The sequence below is a fragment of the Xiphophorus couchianus genome, chromosome 9 (genome assembly GCF_001444195.1).
Source record: "Xiphophorus couchianus chromosome 9, X_couchianus-1.0, whole genome shotgun sequence".
NCBI classification, from domain to species: domain Eukaryota; kingdom Metazoa; phylum Chordata; class Actinopteri; order Cyprinodontiformes; family Poeciliidae; genus Xiphophorus; species Xiphophorus couchianus.
Genome location: NC_040236.1, coordinates 13,837,235 through 13,859,925, shown reverse-complemented (window position 1 = coordinate 13,859,925; position 22,691 = coordinate 13,837,235). Strand labels below are relative to the sequence as shown.

The 22,691-nt window shown below is 37.4% G+C and overlaps 2 protein-coding genes across 2 annotated transcripts; one reads left to right on the top strand and one right to left on the bottom strand.

The window, feature by feature from the left end:
• Nucleotides 1-9,162: 9,162 nt before the first annotated feature.
• On the bottom strand, nt 9,163-11,354 carry pole4 (polymerase (DNA-directed), epsilon 4, accessory subunit). Its single transcript, XM_028026724.1, has 4 exons — nt 10,971-11,354; nt 10,329-10,413; nt 9,560-9,601; nt 9,163-9,429 (listed from the first exon to the last, which is right to left on the bottom strand). The coding sequence occupies exons 1-4, from the start codon at nt 11,217-11,219 to the stop codon at nt 9,416-9,418; spliced, it is 390 nt and encodes a 129-aa protein (XP_027882525.1). The 5' UTR covers nt 11,220-11,354; the 3' UTR covers nt 9,163-9,415.
• Nucleotides 11,355-13,364: 2,010 nt separating this feature from the next.
• LOC114150478 (serine/threonine-protein kinase NIM1) lies at nt 13,365-21,945 on the top strand. The gene is made up of 4 exons (XM_028026882.1): nt 13,365-13,543; nt 16,084-16,386; nt 16,678-16,946; nt 20,576-21,945. The coding sequence occupies exons 1-4, from the start codon at nt 13,522-13,524 to the stop codon at nt 21,326-21,328; spliced, it is 1,347 nt and encodes a 448-aa protein (XP_027882683.1). The 5' UTR covers nt 13,365-13,521; the 3' UTR covers nt 21,329-21,945.
• Nucleotides 21,946-22,691: the final 746 nt, after the last annotated feature.

The following is a 22,691-nucleotide window of genomic DNA, read 5'->3' as shown; positions in this document are numbered from 1 at the left end:
TATTGGTGAAACCATTTCAAAAGCAGCCTTTGTCTTTCTTTTTTGCTCAATGTAGAGAGTACACCCAGACTCCCAGTCAGTCACTGTAGGTTGCCATTCAAATGGAGGTTTCTCCTCTATTTCGAAGTCAAAATACAATATGTTTGGCTTTTGAATTGAACTGAATTAAGTTGAATTAAATTGAATTGAAGTGACTGCATGGTGGCACTGTTGGTAGTTCTGTCTCCTGGGGTCTTTCTGCATACGGGATCCCCTTCCTGTGCATGTGAACTTGCACAGCACAAAGTGGCAGGAATAATAAAGATTGAAGAGTAGCATCCAGCTATTCAGCTTGTTCCAACCCAACTATTAGCCAATGGAAAGTTTGACACAACTGTGCATTCCAGTCAGAAAATTAACTCCCAGAACACGTTCAAACCAGCTGATACTGGGGTTCTGGAATGGCCTCAACTCTACTGAAAATGTACAAACTTTGGTTAAAATTTAGGTTTGTGCCTGGAAGCTCTCCTGTTTAAGCCAGATTTATGCCATGATTTTGTTTCAAAGAGCATGTAGTTAAAACTCTAAAGGATATTTATTAATATATTAGTGTGAGTGTGTGTTTATATTTGAACTTATCAAATTTTTACTTCTGCCACAGGTGTAAACTTCTGAGTGATGCTGCAGCTAACAGAGCAAACCCTGAAGTCCAACATCAGTATGAAACTAATCTGAGCACACTGCCTTTTTTCAAATGTTGGCCCATTCAGCACTAAAGTCACCAAATAAATGGAAAGTATTTTTATAACAAATGATACAGATGTTTGAATAACAGCTCAGTGCCAGAGCTCTACATCTTCTCCATTACTGCGCATAAATCATAATAAAGTTGGGACTTTGTTTCCATAATCAAACAGCACAAGAGTAACGTGGAGCTTCAACATGCCAGTAAAGTGTATTCATCTGCAGCCTGGCGGCTTCAATGGAAAGCAGCAGCGCAGCCTGATTACATGATAAAAACCAGAGGAAATAAAGTAACCCTGCATCTGTTTCCGATAAGAATTAATATGGTTAGTCTGTGCTGGGAAAAACAACAGAAACAGGTTACGAAAACATAACACATCCAACAACAGCAGAGTGAAAAATGATCAATCATAAAATCTCCCAAAGCATTATGGATGAAGAAATACTGCTGCACTAATTAAAGCGTTATAAATCAAAGCTGGAGGTGTAATTTGTCACATTAACAGATTACTTTCAATTTAAAAAATACTCCAGTGGGATGTGTTGTCCAGTTTAAACAGGAGAAAATCACACTTTTTTAAATCAACCTTTTGACAGGTCCAGAAATAGTTTTTAGCTATATGACTCAATCTGGTGATATACAGTAATGATATACATTCATATATCGTTTTACAGTCTTAAGTTGCTCAGATAATAGTGAGAACTGGGTTTGTTCATTCTCTCACTGGTAATATCTGTATTTTTGTGCTTTTGTAATGTAACTTTTCAATAAATACATCAAATACTAAAAAATACTCCTGCAGGTTTGTTACAATACCATACATGCTCGACACCAGGACATTTTTCACACATATCATGCGTTCCTATGGTCCTAATGGCATTTTTTTAATAAAGACAATTTTGAACATATTTGCTTTATTCCAGCATCATTCAACATTTCTTCCTTTTATCCAACCATCCATTTCCATACCCATTAATACTTAGCTGACGTTTTGCTTCAATACACCGTGTTCCAAATTATTATGCAAGTGATATTTTCTCAGTTATTCCTAAATGGTCAATGTAAATTATGGTCAGCATAATTTTCAAGTCATGAACTATTACAGTATAAATAAAATTTTACTGAACAAAGCTCCCCATGAGAACAGTATTTTTTCAAAAATAAAAAACTCGAAATGCACTGTTCCAAATTATTATGCACAGCAGATTTTATAAACATTTTATGGATTATAAAGTACTGCAAATGGTCATTCTTTGAATGTGCAGCATTAAGTGGTCACATGTACTAAAATCAAAATCTATTTCAATAAAAAATATCTTAACAGACCGAGTTACATGTTAACATATGACCCCTTCTTTGACATCACAGCACAATTCTTGCATCCATTGAACTTGTGAGTTTGTGGAAAGATTCTGCTTGAATTTCTTTGCAGGATGTCAGAATATTTTCCCAGAGCTGCTGTTTTGATATGAACTGTATTCCACCTTCAGATCTTCTGCTTGAGGAAACTCCAAAGGTTCTCAATAGGGTTGAGGTCAGAGGAGGATGGTGACCACACCATGAGTTTCTCCCCTTTTATGCCGATTGCAGCCAATGACACAGTGGTATTCCTTGCAGCATGAGATGGTGCATTGTCATGCATGAGGATGATTTTGCTACTGAAGGTACGACTCTTCTTTTTGAACCATGAAAGAAAGTGATCAGTCAGAAAGTCCATATACTTTGCTGAGGTCATTTTCACACCTTCAGGGACTCTGAAAGGGCTGACCAATGATTCTCTCCTCATGATTTAAGCCCAAAAAAAGACTCCACCACCTCCTTGATGACGTCACAGCTGTGTTGGGATGTGGTGGCCATCCACCACCAATCCACTACTGCGTCCATCATCCAGTCCAGTCATCAGTGAACAAGTCTGTATGAAAATTAATCTTCATGTACGGCTGGGCCCACTGCGACCGTTTCTGCTTGTGAGCTCTGGTTAGGGGCCCAATAGTAGGTTCATGCACCGCAAGCCTCTGGAGGATCCTCCACCTGGAGGTTCTAGAGGCACCAGCAGCTTCAAATAACTGTTTGCTGCTTTGTAAGGGCATTTTAACAGCTGCTCTCTTAATCCGATAAATTTGTCTAATAGAAACCTTCCTCATTATGCCTTTATCTGTACAAACCCATCTTTGTTCTGAATCAGCCACAAATATCTTCACAGTATGATGATAAAACTTCAGTTTTCATTAAATATCTCATGTTTTCATACCTTGTCATACAGCACTACACTATCTGATAATTTTTGTCAGCAGAGAGATTCTTTCTCTTTCCCATATTGCTTGAAACCTGTGGCCTGCTTAATAATGTGGAACATCCTTCTTAAGTAGATTTCCTTTAATTGAGCTCACCAGACAAACTAATCAACCCAGCTCTCTGAAATTAATTATAGTGATTCAAAGAGCCCTGACACACAATACCATCTATAAATTTAATAGCCCAACAAAAAATTTAATCTTTATGACACTTAAATCCAATTTGCATAATAATTTGGAACACAGTGTATTTCCACATAATGGTCTTTCCTCATGATGGTTTCTATTTTGTGAAGAATAGAAACCATTCTATGGTTCAAAATGGTGCAAAACTGTTCCTGGTTTTGCATCAGGAACAGGAGGGACTGTTATTGGTGCAAAACAGGAGGGACTGTTTTACACCAGTCCCTCCTGCAGAAAAACATCCCCACAGCATATTGAAGCATGTGCTTCAATATCTAGAACAGTGTTTTCAGGCTTGTTGGCATCCCACCTTTTTCTCAAATGTAGTAATGGTTATTAAGGCCAAACAATTCCGTTTCAATTTCATGAAACGTCTAGGCATGTCTCCAAAAATTTAGATCTCTAACTATGACAGCACTTACAAATTGTAATCCATAAGATATTTTGCACCAAACACATTTAACAAATAGAACCAGAGTTCTATTTGCTAGAGATGACAAATAGTACTTTTTTACAGACTAAATTCCTTGTTATTTATGGTTGGTAATTTATCAGGATTATAAAGCATACTTTGCCAATAAAGTCAAAAAGTCTGTAACAAACCTTTTATGTTTGGTTAGAAATCCCTGCTTTCTTTTGTCTTGACTTCACTTAAAAATATAAAACGTTTTCCGTAAGACAGCTGGTATGGATCCACAAATGAATTTTCTGGATTGCTATGAATAGACATCACTTTTACAACTTTTCAGTTTTATTTGTATTTAGGATTGCAGGATTGTAGTTCACAATTTCTGAATGGATTTACATGCCCAAACACAAGTAATTAGAAAAAAAAATGCAAAACAAGAACACAAACATAACATGTCCTGGAGGGATGATCCTACACCAAGCCTCCACATCAGTGCAAACCACAATAGCCATCCAAGACAAAAGTTCACAAGGCAAATATTTATATGGAGATTCATCCAAACAAATCTCCACATAAAAATAAGAAACTGTTGGAGACCTAACAATCGAGTACCCTACCCAAAAATTTAAAAGCAATCTACATGTCACCTCAGTGATCATCAAAACATTTTCTATTATTTTGAAAACCAAACTTTTATCAGTATTGAGGTGAATGTTGCAGTATGAGTGTGCTACCCCTTTCATTTCTTCAAACATACAGTCACAAGAAAAGCCTACTTTATAATAAGCCTTATAGTGAATCGAAGAAACTAAAAGTCTCACTTTTCTCTAAGTTTGTGTTCCGCTCATGAGGTCTTAGCTGCACTACAGTAATGTTATTTTGAGAACAGTCTCTGAGAAGTCACTTTAAGCTAATACTACACATTCTGTGGTTGCAAGAAAAATCACCGTTGGAGATAGCAATTTCTGATTTAACTTAACAAAGTGACATGTGGATGTTAGCAAGCAGCTTTGCTGGCAGAGGACACATAAACACTAAAACCTTAGCGATACATTTTCTTATCAGAAAACATTTATACTTCCCTGCAATCCTCACCTGCAGAAAGAAAATGCCTCTCTAAGGTAGTGGCTGATGCCATTTCTTCTTGGTATTGTGTTAACACACTCTTGAAGGAAAGCGTTTAATGCCTTTGTGAGGCTTGAGGGGAAAAAGCTGTCCAGACATGAAGGCAACCATATGCCCTTAAGGAATTCAAGGTATGAAAATATGCAGTCTGTGCTGAGGGGTGCGGCTGGCGTAAAAGCGTGCACTATGTATACATATGGGTATATGTGAGCGTGTGTGCATGATGGGTGTGGGTTAAAGAATTTGACCCAAGAAATCAGGTTGGAACCTAAACTGCACAAACATACCTTTCTCATGACTACAGGCCTGCCTGTGAGCCAGATACATCTTTCTGTTTATCTTTGCCCTGATTAAAATATATGTCGTGCTGAGCCACAAATATGGTGAATCACAAATAAAGAACAACCCCAGGAGCCATGGGAAGGATATTTAATGCTTCCCTCACTCGGGGAAACATTATCCGGGGATGTAAGGAGGGATGTTGTGCCCTCCTGGAGTTGATGGAAAGTTTGGCCTGCTGAGCTGGACGTGCAGCCTCACAGACTCTTAATGTACCTGAAACGGATTACTGACGGATAAAATGCAGGGGGGGAATAGTTGACATAATCTTTAAATGAAGGCAAACAGACAAAAAGCTTCATGGAATGCAGAAGCCTAAAAACATCGTTTTAATTATTTTTGTGCTAAAGGAATTTATTTAATCAAAATTTTTTTTAAATAATGGTTCAAATGCACTAATTTAGATATGTTACGTTTGTGTATAAATTTGTGTATTGCAAAGTTGCAAGACACACATCAGTAGGTTACGACACACTTCACTATTGTTGTCACTGGTAAAATTTTTAATTAAAATCATTTCATTTTGACTACCTTGGAGTAGAGAAAGACAGTATACAACAAAATGAAGTGTTTATTGCTTTTTTGAGGTTTTCTTACACAGTATTTTTGGACCCTCAAGCAATTTTTAGTTAATAAATGTACATTTTATAGGAACTTTTACGTATTATTAAAGGAAATAGTGACTTGGTAAAAAAAAAAAATTTAAAGGTGTGAAATAATCTGAAATTATACATTTAAATTTGTTTCTGAATGTTTCAGTGTGAGACTTTTAAGGCATTTTAAACATTTCCATAAACCAAAGAGTTTGCTGTATATCATGGTAGTTATATAAAGAATTTACAGTCAGGAAAGCCTCAGAGCTGCTGGAAAAGCCATGAACTCTCAGTCCCATGACAGTTTACTATTTGATTGCAACAAAGTACAGATTTCGCTCTCTTTTTTTTTTTACTGGAAAAAATGTTAAAACGATATCTGTCTTATAGGTCCAGATGAAGACAGATATGGTGTTGGTTGTTTTATTTTATTTATTTATTTATAAAATAAATTGGCTTTTTTCTTTTGTCTGTCAGTCGTTTGAAAAATTTATCAACTAAATATGAATATTTTTATAAGCAAGGCCACATGTTCAGCACTAAATCCATCATGACTTGGAGACTTGAATGAATGACTCGGGTACCTTATTTTAATAGAGATGTTCAGCATTGAATTTTTCGCATTTTTTTCTTACTGTGAAAATAAAGCACTGCCCAGTCCTTCATCATGTGAGGACTGGGCAGTGTGGGGATAAAGAGCAGTGTGCATTCCTCTGCAGGGAGTAGACTGTTGTTCTCCTGAAACCAAACAGCTGAGCTTCCCATCATTCCGCTTCACTGCCCCCCGAAACACTAGACCCTGAAAAATCACCTTAAACACACTGAGGAATTTATTTTAGAAATCTCCACCACAAACATGTTTCAGGGTCTCGACTGAGCCTGGAGTCTGAAACTAGAGACTTTGGATGTGTTTTACAAGTGCTGCCTGGAAGAACAGCACACATCTCAGATCTGGAGAGGCTCTCGTACATTCCTGGTGCGATGTGATTTTCCCAGTGTCACGGTGCAGAGGGAGAAATTCGAACCTCAGTATTTCTTTGTGGGCTTGCTTTATGTACTTTATGTGCAGCCAAGAAACAAAAGGAGAGAAGAACCAGCCAGCTCTCCTGACATGGCACACAGTCATGTAAAATAAAGTATCCCTAATTTTGTCTCAAAAAGTGATTAGATGTATTTTGTTCCTAATTCTTCTTTTTAATTGTTCCACTAACAGGTTTTTTTTTCCTGTTCCAGTTCTAAAGCTCACCAGAACTGTGATTGTTTTAAAGAAAGATGAATTTTTAACATCATGTAGCCTAAATCCAAGCTGGTCTGAATAAATGAGTCTTTAGCTGCTTTTTAAAAGAATCTGCAGAATGAAGACAGTCAAAAGATTGAGGCAATGCAATCTACAACTCCAAAGGATTTATTATCCCCTCTGGTCTTAATAAAAAGTATTTGTGAAACCACTAATTAAGCTGTTAAGCAAAGTTTAAGGTTTTGCATGGCTAGTATTGAGGAAGAAGATCATTTAATGCTAGCTTTGGACAAAAAGTTTTGGCTCTTTCCTCTTTTTTCTCCCGAGTCCTTGGCGAGTGGCGGCGTCCTGCTAAAACGAAACTAACACAGCGTGTTGACGTCACAGATCACAGAGTTTAATTCATCAACAAAGCTGCAGAGATACAGAGATATGCATTAACTCATAAAAATAAAATAAAGACACACCAGGGGAAGACAAACGAACACAGAACACATAGACAGACAACGGCGCCCAACGTGGAGAGGAAAAAATGGAAAAAACTCTCTCCGCGTGCTCCGTGTAGTAATCTTATATCAAAGAGGAGTTTCCGTATTTTAATATATGCAAAGAAGGCGTTCCGTTGTTCAACCAATCAGAGACCTGTTTTCGGCCCCAAAGAAACCCCGGACACTCCCCTATACAGCTCAGAGGTCTGGTTCTTATCTCAGTATTGGCCACTTCGTGCTCATCTCTGTCTGGCACGAGGAGAGGCGCCAAGAAGTCTCTTGCCCCCTATCGGAATGTAAATTTATTACTCTGTCTTCAGCGGGGGAGGAAAAAGCCCTGCTTGTTTAAATGTCTGCTATTGTCAGCTCTCCCATGCTCAACAGAAAACTGTTCCAATAAAAGTGTTAGCTATACCTTTACACATGTTGTAAGTATTTTAGCACTTAAATAATCATTTTCCTTTACACTAGCTTACACAAAGAGAGTGAGGTTTGAAAATCTCTTTAGGTCCTATATTATTATTTTTCACCTTTTTCAAATTCAGTCTAAAGTTTTTACTTGGATTTCTGTATTTTCTTCTTTAATTCTTCACCATTTCAGAAAGGCTTTTCTTAACTGTCATTAAAGTTGACGTCAGCTTAGGAATCGGATAGTAAGATTTCTATGTAGGAGGACAATGTTGTGTCAGTATCAAATCGACAACTTTACAGTGAAGGTATTGTAAATTGTAACTTTTGGCACTTTCTGTAGCCTGTCAGAAAGATACAATTTGTTCACACATTTCTATGGTGCTTTTCAGGACACTCAAAGACTCTTGCTCTCGTTTTAGTTGAATATTTGAAAAACAAATATTTCAAACCCCTACAATCATATCAACATTTGTTGGACATGTTTATAATTAATTAGAAAAATTATGTAGCACAAATGCATAACCAACTTGTCACGATGTTTACCAAAGTATTGGTGTCTGGGTTGAATGTTGATTTGTCATTTCTCCACTGTTTGATACCTCAAATATTTTCTTAAAAATAATTTTAAAAGATTGAAAAAAAAAGGATTTCTACATAGCATAAAGTCTGAACATACCTCACCGGAGGGTCTGAATGCCAGCTGATATGACATTTTGTATTAGATGTTGGTTTAGTGGCATACAGGAGGATAAGAAAAAAAAACTAGACTAGAGCCAATAAGCTGCTGGCCACCAGCTGGAATAATTAACATATCGTCAGACTGGGATCAAATAAAGAAGAACCTGTTCTAGCTCATCAAACATCCACAAAAAGAAGGGGGCTGCACAGTGGCTCAGTTGGTAGTACTGTTGCCTTGCAGCAAGAAGGTCCTGGGTTTGATTCCCGTATGTTGAATGTTCTCCCTGTGTCTTTCTGGGTACTCCATCTTCCTCCCACAGTCCAAAAACATGACTGTTAGGTTAATTGGTCTCTCTAAATTCTCCCTAAGTGTGTGTGCATGGTTGTAGGTCCTGTATGTCTCTGTGTTGCTCTGCGACAGACTGGCGACCTGTCCAGGATGTACCCCGCCTCTCGCCCGAAACGTTAGCTGGAGATAGGCACCAGCACCCCTCCTGACCCCATTAGGGACAAGTGTTAGAAAATGGATGGAGGAATAAAAAAATAATAATTTTTTGTGCTTGCCAACTCGGTTCTGAGATTGTTCCTTGACAGCAGCAGGTCAACTTTATGTTAAGCTGTGATTTCAGCTTAGCATGAAAGAAACAGGGGAGTTACAGAAATCTGATGCAGACAAACGAATGCTGTTTAAAACATAAAATTTATTTCAATGTATGGTAGAATTACCCAGATATTTACAGAAGAATATACACATTATATTCTTAAAAGAAAATCCAAAGGGATCAGCTATATATAAAAGCTGTCAATAAACACTGAATGTGTGAGTTTGATTCAGAAACGTCCCAGAGAGATTTATCGACAGCTGCTTCTGCAAAGGAAGGTTCTTGTATGATGGCAGAAATGACGTCTGCTCACTGGTCTCGCAAAGGACTCTTTAATCTAGCGTACCTGCAGAGAAAACAGGAGAGGGTGTCTCTAATTTATGGAGTTAGGATAGTGCTCAAATTACACTGATGAAAGGTAAATAACTAAAATCTGAGCGCTATGCTGATTTGTGTATTGTCTGAACAAGGCTTACCTTCTAGGAAAGCAAACTCATCTATGGCCTCAATAGCATTGTCTGTGAACAAAAATACAGCCATGTTTTAACATTTTCATCACTGATATCAGTCTACTACATCCTATAATATTGTTGACAAAAAACACCAGAGCTGCTTAAAATGCATAAATATGTACCAATCATCTACAAGCTACATTTAAAATATAAAATGAAAACTGCAGTTGTGGAGAAACCAAATTATTTACAACGACAGACATTTTGAATGAGCAATATTAGGTGTCTGGTATTGATTTCATCCTATTTAACCAGAAAATTGAGATATAGACATAATATTCTGCCAGGTTCCATAATGTCATACAATAGAATAATCTTCTGATTTTTCTTGATAGTTTTCCCATTATATCCCAGAGTTCTCGTGACACTGAGCCTCCGTTTCCCTCCGTTGTTTTTGAGATTTTCCCTTTAATCACTGAAGCTGAATAGATATCAACTACGATAAATAAACAAAGCTAGAGCTCTTTGAGATTGGAGTGAAAGAGTTTGCTTAAAGAGTAGATAATGACATAATTCTACAAACATAATAAGAACCTTAATTGAAAAGCATAGAGGGTGGTTGTATCAGGCCCACACTGCCTTTGTCACAGACTGCATGAATTGTAAAAAGCATCTTTAAGAGTAAATTATCGTTTATATGTAAAATCAACATACTTCACAAATTTCAGTTTCACTGATGTGCTAAATATCTCATACTATACTGTAGTAGCTTATGTAACGTAACAAGACTTACCCAAGTCTTTTCTTTGTAATGTTTTCCTCTTTCCTTGCTGGGCGTACACAAGAGCATCTTTGGCAATCATCTCAACAAACAATTCCTATGAGATATGAAAAAATGTAAATAAATATTTAACATTTCATTTTATACATGAAATGAACATTTTATGCTTATCCAAACAATTAATTTATTTAGAATTTATGTCTATCTTCCTTATTCAGACCAAATTCTTACTGTAGTAGTGTTCTCCCTGTACTATTCCAAAAACAAATAATCAGATTGAGAAAAACTAAAGAGTAGATGAGAAATTATAGCAATAAACATAAGCTATTTTTTTTACTATTTTTTCTTGAGCTCCTCCTTGCAGGTGAAGTCAATGTCTATGTGCTAAACAGTCCATTCATTTGTCTTATCCACTGAGGAACACTTCTGTATTAATATTATTGTTTCTTAGCCTTATGTAAAGGAAACTTTGACTGAATCGTGGGTTTTCATTAGATGGAAGCCATAATAGTCAAAATTAGCTAAATAAAATGCTTGAAATTCATCAGGCTGTGCGAACGTCATTTGTATGACATAATAAAATCAACAGCAACGTTTCCATAAATCCTTGGTAATGATGCGACTGCTCTCTATTCCCTGCATCTGTGACTGTACCGTGGCTTTAGCGATGATGAACACGGACTCTTGGCTGGCGAGGGACACGTCTGGGTCGGTCTTCATCAGAGCTTTGATGCGGGTCAGCGGGAGTTTGGACAGGCGGCTGTGAGGCACGGCGGGCCCGGTGGAGCCTGTCTGCGGCTGCTGGCTCTTCTCCTCCACCGCCGCCCCGCGGTTCTCCTCTTCAGTCCCGCACCGCGCAGAGTCCTGCTCCGCTGGGACAGGCGCTTCTACAGTAGCTGCCATTCTATACAGGTGATCGTAACTTTATTTCTCTTAAACTCCACTCAGCTGTGAAAGTGTGTATTCATGTCAAAACACAAACATCTCTAGCAGCAGCGCGCCAGCATGTGCTTCCGGCTTGTTGGTGAATTACCTCTGCTTATTGGTCCGTCAGCTCAGGCACCGCCAACAAATACTCGTTTCTGATTGGACAGCTGTGAGTTAGCGCAAGGCTATTGGCTGGAATGAAATGTCCTTCAAGCCACGTTACCGCCACCGAAGATTCAGATGGACATGCTGCAGTAATGTCGAGATTCAGACTTTTTTGTATGAATATGGCGATATATTTTAATTTTATAATGGTAAGATTAAATGTTCATTGGCTATAGAAATTTTGAACGTACATATGAAGAAAAGTTGTTAAAGTCACTTCACGGTTTACCCACTAGAGGGCAGCAAAAATCAACGAAAGCTATAAAGTAGTACTTGTTTACGCCGCTGAAGTAGATAGCAGCAAACACACAAGAGCACGCAAATAAAAAATATTAAGCGAGACGTAATTTGGGATGTTATTCTAATAATTGTTAATTATCTCCATTATATACCTGCGCCAATATCATTGTGACAAAGACAAACAACAAATTACCACAACCATTTGTCTACTTATTTTATTTTGTTAGTTTGTTATGTAATAGCCTGTGCAGTTTCTTGTTAAAGTATTTAGTGTAAAACTTATTTTCATCATGCCACGTGATAAAAAGAACGTGGCATTCACCTATGGTGGTGAAGGTTCTTATGGTGGTGAACTTTCACCACCATACGATAGTAGTGAACTGGAGAGAATTTTTTTATTCATTGTTTTACCTTTTGCAAAGGAAAATATGAAAATATAATCTGACAATTTTTCACATCCAGATACATTTTCCATATTTCTTTGCACATAACTCAAGCTCAGTTCACCACTTGTAAGGATCAGTTTTTAAACGTTATCAATTGGACGTAGGTCTGGGCTTGCTGCAATCTAAACAATTTCGTTTTAGTTCTTGTTGTATGTTTAGGGCTGCTGTACTGCTGGAAGGTGAACCTTCACCACCGTCTCATCTTTTGCAGGTGCAATAGATTTTCTTTCAGGACTGTTCCAGATTTAGCTCCATCCATTTTCCATTAATTCTTAAACCAGCTTTGCAAATAGTGCTTTGCATGTAGGCCACACAGCTGGATTTATGCAGAGTTTAAATTACACAAAGGTTGACTCAGCTGTGTTCCCTAAATATTAGGAAGTCAACAATATTATGCAGTCTGCCTTCTATACAGCTGTAAAACATTTTTTTTAAAATTGTGTTTAATTTAAACAACAAGGTTATTGTTGGAAAGAGCTAAAATAGAGCGAGGTAAAAATAACTGAAATAAAAAATATAATTCAGTTCACCAGTATACTCTTGGCATGCTGCTTTTATTTCAGAAGTCAGAATATTCAGTGTTGTGTAATCAAAGTTAAGTGCATTCCCATTGCCAGCTGGGAAAACAGTTTAATTTGCTAGACATTGTGCTCAGTGACCCATAAGTTTACCATTATAAGACAATAACAATACATTTTTTTTTTTTAATCTTTTTGCACAAACAATGAAATATATTTTACTACAAAAAATTGTTCAGTGTTATCACTGGCAACTTTTAATACTTTTATTTATGTGGTAGTAATATTGGAGTTTGAGATCTGCAGTTGTTGCAGTGGATTTTTCTGACTTATTTAAAAATGAAAACTTCCTGATACAAATGGAAGATAAATCTTATCTCATCCTGTCCACGTGCATCTCCCTTTTGCATTCAAGACACTCGCCATCTGTTGCAAAACACATTCACTTCATTGCTCCTTTGGATAATGCAAATAATTAGTTCTTATAGTTGAAAATATAATTAAATTAAAAAATTGAGATGTATAATAGTTAATATTTCAATTTGGTGGGAAAATGTACACAGTAATTTACCATATTGTGATATTTTTTAACATGAATCTTCAATACTTTCTTTAATTCTAAATGAAGTTTGGTCCAACGGTTTAAAATGCAAACAGCTTAATTTATATTCCGATTCTAACATCACAACTGCAAATATGACTCTATAATCTGCATGAACATGGACGAATGGTTGCTCTAAACTCTGGGCGTATGTTTTCAGCACTTTCATGAGGTCAGTTTGTGCCAGGGGAGATAATGAGCCGTCTACTAGTACATCGTATTAATAGGATTGTGAGGAGTGAATTAGTCCTCTGAAGCTCTATTCACATGTTTGGTCACAGTCAGGTGGTAAAGCCTCTGGGACAGACATGAAGGACCCACAACTCCCTGGTAAGATTTCCTACTTTACTAATTTATCTAAAATTCAACTTTATAACTGCTTTTTGTGATTTTAGTTGGACTAAGTTAACTAGTAGGTTAAAGATCATGAACTATGATATTTAAATCATCCCTTTATGGCATGCTGTGTTTAATTGAAGAAGAGAAGTTTTGCTTATTGGACATTAACTTTATTTTAAGATTTTTTTTTAAACTTTCATATAAGCATATCTGGTAATTGGAGAAAATGTTTAGGTTTTATAACACTTTGTCATTTTATTCAGTGAATAAAATGCACAAACAATTTTATTCACGACATAAAATTATGTCATTTTATTCAGTGAATAAAATGACATAAACTGTCAGTGTAATTCTCATGTAATTTTATATATAGAGAAAATATGTCACAAATTCAGGGGTTAAATTTATCATTTAGATCTTATAAGCAAGTTTATTTATTTGTATTTTTAATTAGCTAAGATAATATGTAAAATATGGTGAAATACATTGTCTAAAATGAAGGAACATTTTTTTTATTGTCAGTAAACTGGAATAATATTAACAAAAGTTGCTAATATTTTAACAACTTTTGTTCGGAGAGATCCCAGTGGTCAACACTGACCTCAATTTGGAAGCTCTTTAAAAAGTCATAGGGCCAGTAAGGTTTCTTAAAAATAACATTCTACCTTTGGACGTAACCCATAAATACGTCCATGGGTTAAGAGAGGCAAGTAATCCTCATTATCCTGGGAAATTTGCCAAGCATGGACTAAATTTAGCCATCGGTGACCAGGCGGTAAAGCAGCGTGATGAAACAGCAGCTGACAGCACAAAATGAAATATCTAAGAAATGAGTTTATATTTTAGGATCAGCAAGTCTATTATTTATCAGTTTGTTTTGGGAGGTTGAATGTGCTGACAAATGAACAGAACTCCTGACCCCTTTTTACCAGCTCCTTACATAACACTGAAGCTGTTGATTCCTGCTTCCTGTAAAAAGGAACATTGTGCAACTTTGGCATGAAAGTACAAAAAGGTTCCTGTTTGACAAAAATGAAAGCTGAAGTTTTAAAAGATCAGCTTTTTTTATGTACTGTGTGAGAATTAAGATTAAGCTTTTTGGACAGAGAACAGGGGTCACCCTATAACATGTTAAATTAAACTCCTTAAAATTTACTTCATTTGTTTCTAGATTCAGTGCTGAAGTTTAACCTTGAGATTAAGCACTGATGAAACCTCCATTGTGAATTATGTAAAAGAGGGCAGACGTTTTATGTCACACAAGACAAAATGACATGACAGGGAGGATAATCCCATTACCAATGTTCTAGACATGGAACGGCTTTACTAGTTGTCTCCATGCGGATTTCCCATAAGAGTCAAACACTGATGGCAGAGCAGCAAATATCTTTCTTATATAAGTAAGTAAGTAAGTAAGTGCTGCTTGGAAAAAAATGTTTTGCCCTTTATTTGTCAGTGGTTATCTTATAGTATTTTATTAAGGTACCTATAGACATTTTAAACTTTTTCTTACATGATAACAGTGGTGTCCAAGGTCAATCCTTAAGGGTTTCTGCATGTTTTAATTTTTGTCCTTTCTTCAACACAGTTTAATCAAATAATGGTTCATTAGCAGGCATCTGAAGAACATTATGACATGAGTTGAAGCATTTCAATCAGCTGTGTTGGAGCAGAGACACATCTAAAAATGTCAGGACACTGACCCTTGAGGACTGAAGGACTGGATACCTCGGCATTACACCATTTGGTTTCTATGTGATAGACCAACACAAAGTAGTAGTTGAAAATTGTCACATAGCATAGAAATAACACAGCACCTCACCATGAACACAGAATCCCAATATTGCGATGGAAGCATCATGCTGTGGGATGCTTTGCTCTCCAGATACTGTGAAGCTGGCAGGAGTTGATGGTAAGATGGATGGAGCATACAGGGCAATCCTTTAGCTATGGTGGTGGTTCAGCTTCCATCAGGACAATAACTGTAAAATACTCCTACAGAATGGTTTAGAGCAAAGTATGTTGATGTGTTAGAACGGCCCAGTCAATGTCCGGAAATTAATTCAACTGAGAATCTGAAGCAGAACTTGAAAATGGATTATTAAACACACTAATATTGTAATCTGTCTAAGCCTGAGCCGTCTAGGAACAAAGAATAAGCAAAAATGTCATAGATATGCAAAACTGGCAGAATTTTATATCCTCCAAATATTTCATCCATTGTTGCAGCATAATCTGGTTCTACAAAGTACTGTCTACAAAGTGTTGATTCATAAACTGAAAATGAAAGTACACCACATTTTCACGTGTGTGAAACGTTTTGAAGACCTAGGTATTATTTTCCCTGCCTTTTACATTAAAGCATTGCTTTATACTGAGTTACCTCATAAAATCTCAATGAAATGCACAGAAGTTTCATTGGTAGCAAAAGGTCAACAGGTATGAAAACTTTTCAAAGGCACTGTTGTAATGCAACTCTCTCTGCTGTCATCATCTCATGTTTTTTTCTCTCCTTTTCTTAATTTTTCAAGGCATCAAAACACGGCTATGGCCAAAGCCAAAAATGAGCAAAAATGCCACAGACGACTCCACAAAAGTGGAAAAGTCAGCATCTCCCCTGGCTTCTGCTGCCACCAGTGTCATTCCACAGCTCACCGAGGCAGAAAGAGTCAAGCAGACTCCCATCGAAAGGGTCATCTATGACATGGCGCACAACGAGAGGATAGTCAGGGACCTGATGCTCGGTCGGCGGGTTGGGTTTTATGAGCTCCGTGGAGAGGTCGGCCAGGGAAACTTCTCTACAGTGAAGTTGGGCATCCATGCCTTGACTAAAGGTTTGAATTAATACCTTTTTCTCAAGAATTGTTTGTTTTTTAATTGCCCAAGTTGTAAAATGCTGGTAGCTTTTTCTAGTACAACTCAGCATCTTTCAAGTGATTTTTATGTGATTAGATTAAAACATGAAGTCCTATATTTTTACATCAAAATTAAACCTGTTTCAGTAGATTTAATATAAAAACCCTCAGTGTCCCAAAGTAAGTGTTTTGCTCTCACGTGAACTCCCTCTGAATTCACTGGACGTTTTTACCACAAATCCACTCCTGCCTCTCATCTCCTGTTTGCAGAGAGAGTTGCTGTTAAAATTATTGACAAGTTGCGTCAAGACAAGAAGAGCCAGTCTTTGGCCTCCTGTGAGATCAGCTGCATGGAGAAGCTGAGCCACCCCAACATAGTGCGCCTTTACGAGGTGATAGAGACCACCAGAAGGCTGTACCTGGTGATGGAGTATGGCAGCGGGGGGGACCTGTTCTCCAGAATCACCAGCAGGGGGAAGCTGAACGACCTGGAAACAAAGCTGGTGTTTGCACAGATCATCTCCGCTGTGAAACACATGGTGAGCCTTCGTGTCACTGTTAATCATCATTTACTACCCGGCACTACTCTACGCCACACATGGCAGGGACTGTTGCTACCCATTACTCTTTAACTAAGTTATGAGAAAATAATTTAAATTATTTTAAAGACTTGATTGTTGTTTTTCTTACTTTCACCTGCAGAGCAGAAGTTTTTTTTTAATTATTCTAATTTTAAGACAGAGGTAGTTGAAAGTCGCAATAAAAGTTGCAAACTGCAGTCAAACCAAACCTATAGTGTTTCAACCAGCTTGCCAAGATTAATAGCTCTGGGAAATGTAATCTAAGAGTTTTGCTTAAACACTCTACAGACATTCTTAATCAAAACCACTAAAAAATACGGATTAAGGAAGTCTGAAGAGACGCTCAAACTTTTTCTGAAACCTGGATTTAATTCAGTGATTTTCATTGCTTTAGCCTCAAACAACACAACTCTGCTCTATGTTGAAATTGTACTGGCTAGATTACCTGCAGGAAAATAAGACTAGACGAAACAAACAAAACGTTTTTTGGCATACGACTGAAGTATAAAAGTGATAGTTTGTTTTGTGGATGCTGTTTGATGTGCTGAAGAGCTCTTGGTGTTCTTCAAGCAGTACTCGGTGCAATTACAGTTTGGAGAAATGGCAAAGATTTATGACTTCTTCGCATCCTGAGATCGTCAGAGTTGGTACATGTTATGGCATGACCCAGTTACCGCCACCAAGGCTGGTCCAAAGAGCCAATGAATTGAGCATGAATGATGTATCATTCTGCAGATTATCTTCCTGAGACTTTTGGGGCTTTAATTTTTTTATAATTATTGACAGTTTATTTAAATGTGTCAAAAAGTTCCTGCTAGTTTAGGACTCAGTTAGCTTTTGAAGTGAATGGCCTCATTTTTCTGTATGTCTCAACAGGAGGACTCAGCTCTAGCCAGGTATATATTATACAGGGTTTTGGTCTCTAAACCTAAACAAAAACAATAGTTTGAGGAAGTAGAAGCAAGTTCTTTAATAGTAGTCTTTGGTCTAAATTTAAAGCAACTTTTATTGCCTTTTGTACCCCAGTGTTGAAGACGAAACCTAGTTAATCAAACAATTTGCTGCTGTTTGTGATTTGCTATAAATTTTGGAGCCGCTGAACATCCCATGCAGTGACAGGTAAAATCAGCTAATGCCTCCCTGGAGAGACAACCTTGAGGCCGTGTCAAACTGATGTGGCAGGATTAAAACACGTCTTGTCAAGTTTTCTAAGGTTATCTAAGGTTTCTGGCATTGAAACCTGCCATGCCTCAAAGGCCTTTGTCCATTTAAATTCTCATTTTTCCTCTCCAAACCTTTACTTGAAGGTTAGGACAGGTCTTTAGATCTCACAATTGTACACAAAAAGCTGATGATGCTTTTGATAAACAATAGATTTTATGTTTTCATGTTAATTCAGTTACTAATATGTCAATTATTTATTCTTTAGGTAAATAATTTATTAGGTAAGTTCCATTGTAATCATTCAGTTTCTGATGAAATATTAATCGTGTGATTTTAAGACAACAATAACATTTCTGTTTTATAAATCTCATTCCTTTCTTTAAAATAAGAAGTCAAGGCTCTCTGATTAGGGAAAATCATTTTCCCTTCAAACTTATTTTAATAGATATTACACCAAGAAGAGAAATTGTGTATATGACATAAAATTAGTATCAGGAAAGGTTTTAATTTTAATACTTTTTTCTCTAAAACAACAGAAATTTCACAAATTTAGAGCAGCTAAAAGAACATCACAGTTCCATAGGGGATTTTACCACACAGATGAATTCATATGTGAATCATGTTGCTGGACTATACTTGGTTCTGACCCCTATTTGGACCAGTTAGCTCTGATGAAATATGATAGTCATTGGCCTGTGATCAAATCAAAATAACTTAGTAAACTTCTGCTAGTATATGTAATTTATTGAGGTCAACAAGGCTTGAAATATCCCCCTGATGACTGATGGGTCCAAAACCTCCTCCAGGGAGGCACTGGCTATTCCTCTCTTTGTATCAATATTAATTTTCTATAAATAAATAAGTAATATTTTATGCATTCCTTGGAATGGAAAAATTGTAGGCAAGCCTCACTTAGTTGAAGTCTGGAAATTTCCACTATTTGTCTCTAAACAGATGCCTAATTGTACACAGTGGGATGATATGATTCTCTTCTAAAAATGTTGCATCTTAAGTAAATGTTCAGAAAGCACAAAAGACAGAATTAGGCATGATATGGATATTTACTGAACCAGGAACACGTTCCCAAAAAGGTTTTAACTGTTAGATTTTACACTGTGGCACAAGTTACAATGGTGTTACTTCAAGGAAAATACGAATAAACCCACCAACCCATTCATCCGTCCATGGTTTGTACATGTTACTGAGGCGAGGTAAACCTTAATACCGCATACACTAAAATAAACCCAAAGTAGCACAAACTGAAGAAGATATGTAAATAAAATAATAGATGACTGCCAACCAGCTGAAAAACTTTATAAATTATCCTACAATAGAGAAAATTATGTCAGAAAAATCACCTCTGACCCTCTCTAAATCATAAATACAGGCTGCTATAATCAGGTAGTTACAGCTTCCCCAGTTTAATAAGGTTATGAATGGAAAATTACATTTGTACATCAGCCAACAATGAAACTAAAGATGAAACATTTACCAGCTTAGGGCAGCATTGTCTGCTCTTCTGTGCACTTTAGATTGTGTAAGTTTGCCCATAAAACCACACTGTTGTGCAAGAAAAATCTCAGACATGTTTTGACAATAAAGTTTGATTATACAGTGTAATTTTTCCTCTTTGAGACAAAATGTACAAAATAACATCTTATCACAGGTGGTCATATGTCAGTGTGACTTACCACATTTCACATGTTACATTTAACAACATAAGTGAAACACGTGTAATTTGAAACCTTTTTGATGATGTGAAGCACATGTAAAAACCTCTGGGATTACATGTGACGCCCAGATGCAATTACATGTAAAGTGGTATATGTGCTGAGCCTATTAAAAACTACCTAAAGGACTTTAACAGTACCAGCATCATTCGCCCAGCTGCACTCCCAACCACTATACATTCATGGTTGTCAGCTGACGATTTAGTGCCTTGCCCGAGGATACTTAGACATGCAGTGAAGAGGCAGGAATCAAACTCATATCCTGTTGTTTACTAGCTAAAGATTCCTCCTACTGATCCACCATAAATATTTATAGCAACAAAAAAAAAGAAGCTGAAAATGAATTTGTTTTGTTACTTCAAACACTGTAGTAACAAGTTAACCAAGGAAGATTATTGGGTGTGTGGTATATGTTAGTTTGAAATTGTCTGAAATCTAGAGAAGCATTTTTATAGCAGCTGTTGGGTTTAGGAGAAACCAACTTCCCCAGGCTTCAAGCAACATTTCTGTTCATGTGCTTCAGAGGAAAAAATGCCAATGACTCCAAAGGTTTCAGGTGTTTTTGTTTAGTTTTGTTTTGGTAACATAATATGGCAAATAGAGGTTCTGTTGCAACATTCTCTTTTTTATTAGCTGAGTCTAGTGAGATTTATTTCTTTGTACTTAAAATGTTTGTCTTTTGTGATTTTTCAGCATGACAACAACATTGTGCACCGGGATCTTAAAGCCGAGAACATCTTCTACACCACCAGCTATTGCATCAAGGTTGGGGACTTTGGTTTCAGTACAGAATGCGGCCCTAATGAGCTACTCACCAGTTTCTGTGGCTCCCCGCCTTACGCTGCACCCGAACTCTTCAGGCAGAAAGGTTACGTCGGACGCTATTCGGACATCTGGGCTCTAGGTATTCTCTTGTACTTCATGGTGACAGCAACTTTACCCTTCTATGGAGACAACCTTGGGAGGCTGAAGCGCTGCATCCTGCAGGGGTCTTACAGCATTCCTTCGTTTGTACCTGATCCGTGCCAGCTTCTCATTAAGGGCATGCTGCGGATTGTGCCTGTGGACCGCTCCTCCATCACAGAGATTACAAACAGCACTTGGCTGAAGGGGATAGAGTATCCTCGCCCATATGTCTCTTTACCCACATCTCCAGCCCACTTTGCCCAGGCCAATCAGACTCTGAGTATGGAGGAGCAGGAGGTAAAGAATTTCCTCTCAGGTTTAGGCATTTCAAAGGTTCATCTGGAAAACAATCCATGTTTAGACTGTAGAAGTCCTCTGACGGGGACCTATAGGATCCTCCTGCATCGGGCTCAGAAGAGGAGGCTTGTGGAGGCTGTGGGATACTCGGCGCATCACCCTGATGAGTACGGGAGTCCTAGCAAATGGTCGGAAGCATCTGTTGGCAAACACCTTCCCTCTGCTGTCTGTGTGATACTGTAATATACATTAACAGTAGTGGACCTGGTGATGGATGTTGGTTCAGGCCTTGTCCACACTAACATGGATTATCTGCAAACCAGAGATTTTCTTTTCCTCTGTGTCTGAGATTTGTGTCATCTGTTTTCAATATGGAGGTCAGTTTTCAGTGGCGTAATAGAGGCCCACTTTGCACATGCCTACTCTGGCTTTTTGTGCTAGAATCCACAACAATAGAGCAATTTATAGGTATTTTATTTCTGATTCTGTTACCTTCAAACTGAACTGAAAAAGTTATTGGCTGAGAATAAAGGGCAAACTGAGTCAAAAAACACAAGCTGCAGTTGTTATTGGAGACAACTGCAGCATTTTAGCACTGCTTTTCCATGCTCAGGGTCTTCTTCTTTTAAATTTAAATGAATGTAGTTGATGTTGTCATTATCCAGGGACTGAAATGTTTTTAATGGGAAGTACAGTGGCCTAGTATTCATGGGAGTTAGGAACCATAGCTGCCTACAAATAACTAAAATCAATGAATACTTGAGACTCCCTCTAAAAATGCTTAAAACTACCTATTTCAATAGTTCACACATATCAAATACACCATATTGCACAGCGGAAACTATCTTAGCACTTAAGCATCAACTAATATTTACTGTCTTTCTTATTTCCCCTCTTGTGGATATAGTCGATCTGTGCCAAGGAAAAGAAATGATGCTCCTGGATGACAACCAATAATGCATCAAATATTTATTAGATACATCATCTTCCAATGCTGCATTTTCTTTTGACTATTATAGATGTGCTCTACAAAATAAAAACTGCAAACGAGCTGTTTTTTCTGCAGATACTTTGCAGCTACATTCCACAGAAAATCCACCAATTGGTGAATCCATGGATAGAAAGGGATCCACTGTGAAGGAACAAATGTTATTTTTGCCCCCCAAAAAATCCATATAAACATATCAGAGTTTTGTCACATGTGGATCAAATTGACCAATGCATGGAGGATGAGGTCTCCCAAGTGATAAGCTGTAGCTTTCTGTTCTGATTACAACAAGCTTACTGACTCAGAACATTATCTCTGAATGGCTATCAGCATCTTCCAATCCCTCTTAGTCAGGACATAAACCCTCAGAGTAATGCAAGGCCACAGGTAATGTTAATAGGGGAGACACAGACAACATGCTTTTTTCCAATCAAATGAAAGTTGGATGTTTACAACACATCCAGGAAACGAGCCAGATCATATGAGTTAACAATTCATGGATTCAGATTAATGCCTGTGCATGCACGGGAGTAAAGACAGAACCTTCCTCGCAGCTACAGACACATCTGGGACACACACGTTGTTCTGTGATTGTGTGTTTGATCCATTTTTTTGCCA